The 10827-nt window shown below is 51.3% G+C and overlaps 1 protein-coding gene across 1 annotated transcript; it reads right to left on the bottom strand.

The window, feature by feature from the left end:
* Positions 1–8046: 8046 nt before the first annotated feature.
* Positions 8047–10306, bottom strand: LOC116546379 (choline transporter-like protein 2; the record flags this gene model as incomplete). The annotated part of the gene is made up of 2 exons (XM_032272648.1): positions 8047–9720; positions 10162–10306. Coding segments are annotated over 2 exons (267 nt in total), but the record flags the coding sequence as incomplete, so codon positions are not given.
* Positions 10307–10827: the final 521 nt, after the last annotated feature.

Here is a 10827-nt window from a genome sequence, read left to right as displayed (position 1 = left end):
CTTTTTTTTTTTCTTTTTTTTTAATTTGAGACAGAGTCTCAGTCTGTTACCCAGATTGGAGTGCAGTTGTGCAATATTGGCTCACTGCAACCTCTGCCTCCTAGGTTCAAGCGATTCTCATGCCTCAGCCTCCCAAGTAGCTGGGATTACAGGCATGTGCCATCATGCTTAGCTAATTTTTATATTTTTAGTAGAGACAGGGTTTCACCATGTTGGTCAGGCTGGTCTCGAACTCCTGACCTCATGATCTGCCCACCTTGGCCTCCCAAAGTGCTGAGATTACAGGTGTGAGCCACTGCACCCGGCCCTTTCTCTCCTTTTTCTGTTTTATTGGATCCCCAACAGATTGGATGGTAATGCTTTATCAGACAGGGTGTTGCTCCATCGCCCAGGCTGGAGTACAGTAGTGTGATCTCAGCGCACTGCACCCTCAGCCTCCTGAGCTTAAGTGACCATCTCGATTCATATTCCTAAGTAGCTAGGACAACATGCACACGACCACCACACCCTACTAATTTTCGTGTTTTTTTTTGTTGTTGAGACAAGGTTTCCACGTGTTGCCCAGGCTGGTCTTTAAGCTCAAGTGATCTGCCCACCTCAGCCTCCCAAAGTGCTGACTCTAGGCCTGAGCCACCGCACCCAGTCACTATTTTTTTTCTTTGTCTTATTTTTACCACATCACAGCTCAAATCTGGGTATTTTCTAATCTAGCCAAGTTCACACCTAAAATTAACCATCACAGTATAGTGTGGTTGGAGGCAGGGAATATACCCAGATAAAGGAACTTGGCAGGGAATTAAGCCAACCCAGAAGAAAGTGGAGCCAAAGCATGAAGCCAGAAAACATTTTGGTGGTTCCTCAAAAAATTAAACATAAGCCAGGCACAGTGGAGAGCGCGGCAAATTTTATGCTATGTGTATTGTACCTCAATTCTGGGTTGTTTTTTTTTTTTGAGACAGAGTCTCACTCTGTTGCCTATGCTGGCGTTTAATGGTGCAATCTCAGCTCACTGCAGCCTCCACCTCCCAGGTTCAAGGGATCCTCTTGCCTCAGCTTCCTGAGAGCTGGGATTATAGGCAACTGTCACCACGCCTGGCTAATTTTCGGGTTTTTTTTAGTGGTGATGGGGTTTCACCATGCTGGCCAGGCTGGTCTCAAAACTCCTGACCTCAGGCCTTGGCCTCCTAAAGTTCTGGGGTTATAGGCGTGAGCCACCACAATTATTTAAGTTTTTAAAAATGGCCAGACGCAATGGCTCACATCTGTAATCCCAGCACTTTGGGAGGCTGAGGTGGGCAAACCACTTGAGGCCAGGAGTTCAAGACCAGCCTGGCCAACATGGCAAAACCCCATGTCTACTAAAAATACAAAAATTAGCCAGGCATTGTGGCTCACGCTTGTAATCCCGCTACTCAAGTGGCTGAGGCAGGAGGATTGCTTAAACCCGGGAGACAAAAAAAAAAAATTATGAGCCGGGCGCGGTGGCTCAAGCCTGTAATCCCAGCACTTTGGGAGGCCGAGGCGGGTGGATCACGAGGTCAAGAGATCGAGACCATCCTGGTCAGCACGGTGAAACCCCATCTCTACTAAAAATACAAAACATTAGCTGGGCATGGTGGTGTGTGCCTGTAATCCCAGCTACTCAGGAGGCTGGGGCAGGAGAATTGCCTGAACCCAGGAGGCGGAGGTTGCGGTGAGCCGAGATTGCGCCATTGCACTCCAGCCTGGGTAACAAGAGCGAAACCCCCCCTCAAAAAAAAAAAAAAAAAAAAAAAAAAATTATGGAGTAAAAGTGAGCCACATCATTTAAGCTCCAGGATGTTGACACTTGTGGCAAAAAAATCCCAGGACCAGGCACACTGACGCCAATATTTGGAACACATGTAGGACCTTGACCCCCTTAAATTTACCTTCACCTCTCCAGGACCTCCCTGGGGCCCTGAAGTCCCTCTGGCCACTTCTCTGCCATCTTTTATTATTATTATTACTTTTTTTTTTGAGACTGTCACCCAGACTAGAGCGCAGTGGCAGGATCTTGGCTCACTTCAACCTCTACCTCCCGGGTTCAAGCCATTCTCCTGCCTCAGCCTCTCAAGTAGCTGGGATTACAGGCACGCACCTGTAATCCGTCTCATCCAACCTGATGACTGGCTCAGAGATGGCATCTCACCAAAATAGATGGCAAGAGAGGCACCTCTAGACCTTGCCTCTGATCATCTGAGAATATAGGATCTTTCTTTTGGGAGCAACTGGGCTGGCAGGCTGTACTCCCAGGACATATGTTCAACTTCATGTGTCCTTTCACACTATGCTCCATTCATTAGTTCATCCATTCATTCATTCATCCAAAGACCCTCTCTGTTTTTTGTTTCTGTTTTTTTGAGATGAGGCTGGAGTGCAGTGGTGTGATCTTGGCTCACTGCAACCTCCGCCTCTCGGGTTCAAGCCATTCTCCTGCCTCAGCCTTCTAAGTAGCTGGGATTACAGGTGGGCACCACCATGCCTGCTAATTTTTTGTATTTTTAGTAAAGATTGGTTTTCACCATGTTAGACAGGATGGTCTCTATCTCCTGACCTCATGATCTGCCTGCCTCAGCCTTCCAAAGTGCAGGCATTACAGGCATGAACCACTGTACCTGCCCCCCCTCTTTTTTTTTTGAGATAGAGTGTCGCTCCATTGCCCAGGCTGGAATGCAGTGGCGCAACCTCCTCTGCCTCCCGGATTCAAGTGATTTTCCTGCCCCAGCCTCCTGAGTGGCTGGCATTACAGGCGTGCACCACCACACACGGCTAATTTTTGTATTTTTTGTAGAGACAGAGACTGGGTTTCTCCATGTTGGCCAGACTGGTCTTGAACTCCTGACCTCATGATTCGCCCCCTCTGCCTCCCAAAGTGCTGGGATTACAGGCATGAGTCACCGCGCCAGGCCCTTCTCTGTTTTTGTTTGTTTGTTTGTTTATTTGAGATAGAGCCTCTCTCTGTCGCCCAGGCTGCAGTGCAGTGGTGCAGTCTCAGCTAACCACAACTTCTGCCTCCTGAGTTCGAGCGACTCTCCTGCCTCAGTCTCCCAAGTGGCTAGGATTACAGGCACGTACCACCATGCCCAGCTAATTTTAGTATTTTCAGTAGAGAGAGATTTTCGCCATGTTGGCCAGGCTGGTCTTGAATTCCTGACTTCAGGTGTTCCAGCCACCTCAGGCTTTCAAAGTGCTGGGATTACAGGCGTGAGTCACTCTGCCTGGCCTCCATCTTTAAATCATATTTCAAATCGAAACACTTTTCCTTTTTTTTTGAGACGGAGTTTCACTCTTGTTACCCAGGCTGGAGAGTGCAATGGCACGATCTCGGCTCACCGCAGCCTCCACCTCCTGGGTTCAAGGAATTCTCCTGCCTCAGCCTCCTGAGTAGCTGGGATTACAGGCACGCGCCACCATGCCTAGCTAATTTTTTTGTATTTTTAGTAGAGACGGGGTTTCACCATATTTACCAGGATGGTCTCGATCTCTTGACCTCGTGATCCACCCGCCTCGGCCTCCCAAAGTGCTGGGATTACAAGCGTGAGCCACTGCGCCCGGCCGAAACACTTTTCTTTATCTTCACTATGGTTGCCTGAGTGCAACACACCATCAGCACTTACCTGGTTTGGTGCAGTACCCTGTTAATGGTCTCCCTGCCTCTATGCTTGCATTGTAAGAGCTTTTCCCACACAACAGTCAGAAGGCTTTGGGTACATAAGGGTGAGATCTGGGCGGGGCATGGTGCCTCACACCTGTAATCCCAGCATTTTGAGAGGCTGAGGCAGGAAAAAAAGCTCTTGAGGCCAGGAGGCTAGGAGTTCAAGACCAGCCTGGGCAATATAGCCAGACTCCATCTCTTTAGAAAATTTAAAAATTGGCCGGGCGCGGTGGCTCAAGTCTGTAATCCCAGCACTTTGGGAGGCCGAGGCGGGTGGATCACAAGGTCAAGAAATCGAGACCATCCTGGTCAACATGGTGAAACCCCGTCTCTACTAAAAATACAAAAAATTAGCTAGGCATGGTGGTGCGTGCCTGTAATCCCAGCTACTCAGGAGGCTGAGGCAGGAGAATTGCCTGAACCCAGGAGGCGGAGGTTGCGGTGAGCCGAGATCGCGCCATTGCACTCCAGCCTGGGTAACAAGAGCGAAACTCCATCTCAAAAAAAAAAAAAAAAATTAGCTGGGTGTGGTGGCACCTGCCAGTAGTCTCAGCTACTGAAGCTGAGGTGGGAGGATTACTTGAGCCCAGGAGTTCGAGCCTGCAGTGAACTATGATTGCACCACAACACCCCACCCTGGGTGACAGAGTGAGACCTTATCTCTCTCTCTTTCTTTTTTTTTTTTTTTTTTTTAGATGGAGTCTTGCTCTTGTTGCCCAGGCTGGAGTGCAATGGCACTATCTCAGCTCACTGCAACCTCCACCTCACAGGTTCAAGCAATTCTCCTGCCTCAGCCTCCTGAGTAGCTAGAATTACAGGCAAGTGCCACCAGGCCTAGCTAATTTTGTATTTTTAGTAGAGACAAGGCTTCTCCATATCAGTCAGGCTGGTCTTGAACTCCTGACCTCAAGTGATCTGTCCGCCTTGGCCTCCCAAAGTGCTGGTATTATAGGTGTGAGCCACTGAGCCCGGCTGAGACTTTATCTCTTAAAAAAAAAAAAAATCCAAGCACGGTGGCTCACGCCTGTAATCCCAACACTTTGGGAGGCCAAGGCAGATCACTCGAGGTCAGAAGTTTGAGACCAGCCTGGCCAACACAGTGAGTGGTGAAACCCCATATCTACTAAAAATACAAAAATTAGCTGGGTTTGATGGTGCACACCTGTAATCCCAGCTACCCGGAAGATTAAGGCAGGAGAATTGTTTGAACCTGGGAGGCAGAGGCTGCAGTGAGTTGAGATTGTTCTACTGCACTCCAGCCTGGATGACAGAGTAAGACTCTGTCTCAAAGAAAAAAAAAAACCGCTAAATAAATAAGAAGACTTGGGGGCCAGGCTTGGTGGCTTATGTCTGTAATCCCAGCACTTTGAGAGGCCAAGGCGGGTGGATCACGACGTCAGGAGTTCCAGACCAGCGTGGCCAACATGGTGAAACCTGTCTCTACTAAAAACAAAAATTAGCCAGTTATGGTGGCACACGCCTGTGATTCCAGCTATTCAGGAGGCTGAGGCAGGGTAATAGCTTGAACCTGGGAGGTGGAGATTTCAGTGAACTGAAATCACACCACTATACTCCAGCATGGGACAGAGTGAGACTGTCTCAAAAAAAAAGAAAAGAAAAACAAAACAAAAAGACTGGGGCTTAGAGGCAGGTATAATTAATGCGTAACAATTGCTAACACTACGCACTTCCTCCTGGTGCCAGGCAGGTTAAACCCTTAACATCAGGCCAAGAGCAGTGGCTCATGCCTGTAATCCCAGAACTTTGGGAGAATTTGAGCCCAGGAGTCTGAGATCAACCTGGGGAACATGGTAAGACTCCCATTTACAAAAAATACAAATATTAGCCGTACATGCATTGGTGGATGCCTGTAGTTCCAGCTGCTGGAGAGGCTAAGGCAGGAGGATCACTTGAGCCTGGAGGTGGAGGTTGCAGTGAGCCAAGATTGCTCCACTGCACTTCAGCCTAGGTAACAGAGCAAGACCCTGTCTCTAAATAAATAAATAAACCCATATTATTCATTCAGCTCTTCCATGTGCATGTACGGTATGTCTGCTGTGTATCAGGCACTCTGGCTCACCCTGGGATAAGGTGGTAAACAAAAGACAAGGTTTGTGTCTTCTTTGAACTGACATTCTGGTTAGGGAGGCTGACAGTGAGTGAAAAGACACATAAGTTATGTAATGACAGATGGTGGCAAGTGCTAAGGAGAAAAAGATTGTCACCCAGAGAGCCAACTTTAGGTGAGCAGGGTAAGCTTCCTGGAGGAGGTGATCCCCAAGTTGGAAGTAGAAGGAAGCAAAGAGGTGAAAGAAAAATGGAAGGCATATCAAGCATCAGTGCTGGGATCTGAGTGGCTGGAGTACGTGAGTGCGTGGGAGAGTGAAGGGGGATACAGGTAGGAGGTGACAGAGCAGATGGTGCTGGGCCTGTGGGCTGCAAGGAGGACTTGGGATTTGACGTGGGTAAAGTGGGAACCATGAAAGGTTCTTGAGCAGAGGAGGGGCATGGCCTCACTCTGATGTTTGCAAGTGTCTCCCTGCCCCTATTGGGGGAATGGGAATAGGAGCTGGGGACCAAGGAGGCAGGGTGGTACTACCTCAGCTCAGTGATGATGGGGTCTGGGAACTGATAATGTGGACAGAAACAAGTGGGGTTTGGGAGCTTTTTTTTTTTTTTTTTGAGACAGAGTTTTGCTCTGTCACCCAAGCTGGAAGGTATTGGCAGTCTCAGCTCATTGCAACCTCCACCTCCTCGGTTCGAGTGATTCTTGTGCCTCCTGGCCAAGTCAGGAGCTATTTTTTGGTGGGAAGGGAGCTGGGGCTAAAGAAAATGCCAGACTCAAAGGATCCAGGGGAACAAAGGCATTGATGAAGGGGTCAGTGCCAGTATAGGGTAGAACTTGGGGGCTCTGGAGCCAAGACCTGGGTTCAAATGCCTTCATGGAAACAAAATGCAGGCCGGGTGCAGTGGCTCATGCCTGTAATCCCAGCACTTTGGGAGGCCGACGCAGGTGGATCACATGAGGTCAGGATTTTGAGACAAGCTTGGCTAACAAGGTGAAACCCCATCTCTACGAAAAATACAAAAATTAGCTGGATGTGGTGACTCACACCTGTAATCCCAGCTACTCAGGAGGCTGAGGCACAAGATTCGCTTGAAGCTGGGAGATTGCAGTAAGCTGAGATCATGCCACTGCACTCCAGCCTGGGCCACAGGGGGAGACTCCATCTCACGAAAAAAAAGAAGAAAAAAGACTTCTTAGCCCCTTTCCTGTTGGGCAATCTGTAGATAGCACTTTGGGAGGCTGAGGCAGGCAGATAACTGGAGACCAGGAATTTTAGACCAGCATGGGCAATATGGTAAAACCCCATCTCTACAAAAAAAATACAAAAATTAGGTGTGGTGGTGTGCACCTGTAGTCCCAGCTACTTGGGAGGCTGAGCTGGGAGGATCACCTGAGCCTGGGAAGGTTGAGGCTGCAGTGAGCCATGACTGCACCACTGCACTCCAGCCTGGGCCACGGAGTGAGACCCTGTCTCCATGGCTCAAAAAAAAAAAAAAAAAAAGGCTGGGGGTGGTGGCTCACACCTTTAACCCCAGCACTTTGGGGGCCCAGGTGAGTGGATAAACTGAGGTTAGGAGTTCGAGACCAGCCTGGCCAATATGGCGAAACCCCGTCTCTACAGTAAAAATACAAAAATCAGCCAAATGTGGTGGTGTGCGCCTGTAATCCCAGCTACTCGGGAGGCTGAGGCAGGACAATCGCTTGAACCCAGGAGGTGGAGGTTGAAGTGCGCCGAGATTGCACCACCGCACTCCAGCTTGGGTGACAGGCCAAGACTGTTCCCCCCCCAAAAAAAAAAAAAAATCGGCTATTGAAGAAAAATTTCCCTAGAGGGGAGGGTGGAGACGGTTAAAATCTTGGGGCAGATCGTCTGGAGGCGACTGAGACAGGCAGTTGGCACCAGGGGGCAGTAGCGAGCCTGTGGGTAGCAGGGTCCATCCTGAGGGCCATCCCTTCACAGATCCAAAGTATCTGGCGAGCACAGTGACTGCAGGACCTCAGGTGCCTGGGCCCTGGGAGAGAGCAGGCCTAGGGGCGGGGTGTCCAGGATGGGTGATGGGGGAGGTGGGCAGGCTGCTTGTGCCTTCTGAAGTCCAGGGATTAGGGCCTAATCAGGGGAAATCTGAGCTGCCTGAAGGCTGGAATTCAGGCAGAGCCGCCGGCAGCCAGTGGGTTTCCTGCCCCCTCCTCCTTCCTTTTGAGAGAATTGCCCCAGCTCAGAGAATTCGAGAGCCTGGGAAGCTGGGGTCCCCCCCACCAGCCACCCACTGGCTCACTGCCCCCCACAAACACTCCAGGCCTGGACCTGTACAATAGGCACTTTATTAGTGGTTGGAATGCAGTTACACGCAGGGTTGTGCAGACGCAGTGGGGGCAGGGCTGGCGCAGGTACAGGAAATGGGAGACCGCCCCCCTTCCTCCTGGGGCCGGGGTTCTCCCTCTCCAGGATCCTGGGACAGTGCTGATGAGCAGAGATGTTAAGTCTGAGGGGGCTTTGGAATATGGCAAAGGGGCCACTGGGAAGCCAGGTCCCCCAAGTTCAACAAGTTTGGCAAAAGTATCATCAAGTGAGGTGCGTGGGCAGAGGGGCCCGGTTTGCCCCGGGCATCTGCCCTCCACCTTTCCCCCTGAAATCATCCCTTGGGTGGTTGTTTCTTTCCTCTCTTACAAAGAGAGCTGTGTCAATAACTGGCAGAGGAAGTCGGGAAATTCAGCCTAACTCCATCCAGCCCAGCAGGTTTCCATTAAACAGCTATTAGTGATCTCCTCTCCAGCCCGCTCCCCACTGCCAACCACCTCCTCCCCACTGCCAACCACCTCCGTAAAAATGTCCCTCCCTCTCCCTCCTTCCCAGCCAGGAGACACCCCCACCTGGGCACACACACTCCCACCCCAGCCACTCCCAGCTAGGAGGGAGCAAAAGAAAGGCACTCCTTGGCGGCCCCATCTCAGCTGTTGAGACAGATGGAAAAAAAAAAGCTAATAGACCCTTTAATGCACGTCCAGGTTAAAAAATAATAAAGAAATGCTTCTGGTGGCTCTTACGCCAACTGTTCAGGTGTGGAGAAGGGGGTCAGTCCTGGCTGGAGCAGGCAGGAATAAACGTGGGTGTTCACTGTGGCCAGCAGCTCCCTCAGACACAAACACTATCCTTGTGGTCTGGCCCGTTGTCATGTCAGTGGGAACCGGAAGTACGAGGGAGCTTGCGGTGGTCGGACAACATCCCGGACATCAAGAGGCCCCACTGGATTTGAACTCATTTCTCGCAGTCTTGAGGGGCAGCTGTGAAAACTCCAAGCGCCCCTTGGCATAAGAAGGAGATACCCCAGACTCTCCATGTCCAGAAACTGGTGGGATCTGGCTCATGGGGATGGGCAGAGCGGCAGTGATAGGACTTTGGGTGAGCCCAAGGGGTCGGGGGAACACACCCTGCTACTGAGCACCCTGCGGCATGAGGCTCCACGAGAAGTGGGGAGCACGGGGCCTTCAGGACTCCGCTACCTTCTTGTTGGTCTTGTTCAAGAGTTTCTTGAGGGTGGAAGACATGAAGTAAGGCCTCTCGGCCGAGCCATCATTCCTCTCCAGGTCCTCCACTGTGGAGAGAGGTCCCAGAGCAGGAGGCATGAGGGGAGCTCACAGGCAGGGGCCACCGGGGACAGGGAGGGTGGACGAGGGTCACAGAGAAGCCTCAGAGGGTTAGAAAGCAGACACACTGGGACCAGAGAAGGGCGGACTGTGATGGGCTCCGAGGGACACACAGGATCCCCACAATCCCAGGCCAGGAAGCCTCCCGCTTCATGCACCCCCAATCTACACGGAAGAAACCTGGCCCCCACGCCAGCCTCCCTCCCTGTCTACTCCTCATCTTCTGCCCGCTTCCCCTCCTCCGCACTCCCCTTCAACAGGATGTCTCTCAGCTCGGGCGACATGAAGTAGGGTCGCTCCTGAGAGCCGTCATTCCTTTCCAGGTCCTCACCTGGGCTCCCCCCAGGAACCGGCAGGGGGAAAATGGGGTGGTCAGGAAGGGAGGGAAAGAGAGAGGCAGGGAAGAACAGGGAAGCCAGCAGGCATGGAGGTGAGGAAGAGAGAAGAAAAAACAAAACAAAACAAAAACAGATGGAGAGACCAGAGTTAGTGGCAGCCACAGATCCACCCCCCCATCAAAGCCAGAAACTGCAAAGCGAGGGCTTGAGGCCAGCGTCTGGGCTGCAGCCTGGGTCAGTGGACAGGAGGTCAAAGCTGCTTCTAAGTGCAAAAGGAAACCAAGAAGACGGGCTGGGGACCCAGGACGAGGGCCAGCCAAGCCCCGGGGAAGCTGGGGGCAGGCAATCATGTTGCCCCGTTGGAGGGGGATGTGATGCCCAGTGGAAAGGAGGGTTTCGGGGCCCCGCAAGATTTGGGGTGAGGGGTCACTCACAGAAGCAGAGGAACAGCGTGTCCACACACATGCCATAGACGCTGAAGAAACCGTGTGCAATCAGGTAGGAGCCGATGATCACCGTCTGGGTGAGGAGAAACAAGCTGTCCTTGTTCTGTGCCCTTCCCAGAGCAACCCCCACCCACTATGTGCCTCCTATGCTGGGATCACGTCCTTCCTCTGCTGAGAAACTCTCTTTGGAATAACGACATCTTAACTCCTCGCCCCTGCCGGCCGGGCCCCACCATCCACACAGCCCTCTTCTCTCCCTCTCTCTTTTTCTTTCTCTTCTTCTTTTTTTTTTTTTTTTGAGACGGAGTTTCACTCATGTTACCCAGGCTGGAGTGCAATGGCACGATCTCGGCTCACTGTAACCTCCACCTCCTGGGTTCAAGCAATTCTCCTGCCTTAGCCTCCCAAGTAGCTGGGATTACAGGCATGCACCACCACACCTGGCTAATTTTTCTATTTTTAGTAGAGACAGGGTTTTACCATGTTGGCCAGGCTGGTCTTGAACTCCTGATATCAGGTGATCTGCCCACCTCGGCCTCCCAAAGTGCTGGGATGATAGGCATGAGCCACCAAACTCAGTCTGATTTTTTTTTTTTTTTTTGTATTTTTAGTAGAGACGGTGTTTCACCATGTTGACCAGGCTGGTCTCAAACT

This window comes from Sapajus apella, unplaced genomic scaffold (assembly GCF_009761245.1).
Source record: "Sapajus apella isolate SASKATOON/1434 unplaced genomic scaffold, GSC_monkey_1.0 scaffold824, whole genome shotgun sequence".
Classification (NCBI taxonomy): Eukaryota; Metazoa; Chordata; class Mammalia; order Primates; family Cebidae; genus Sapajus; species Sapajus apella.
The sequence above is the reverse complement of the archived record's forward strand: the minus strand, read 5'-3'. Positions and strand labels throughout refer to the sequence as shown.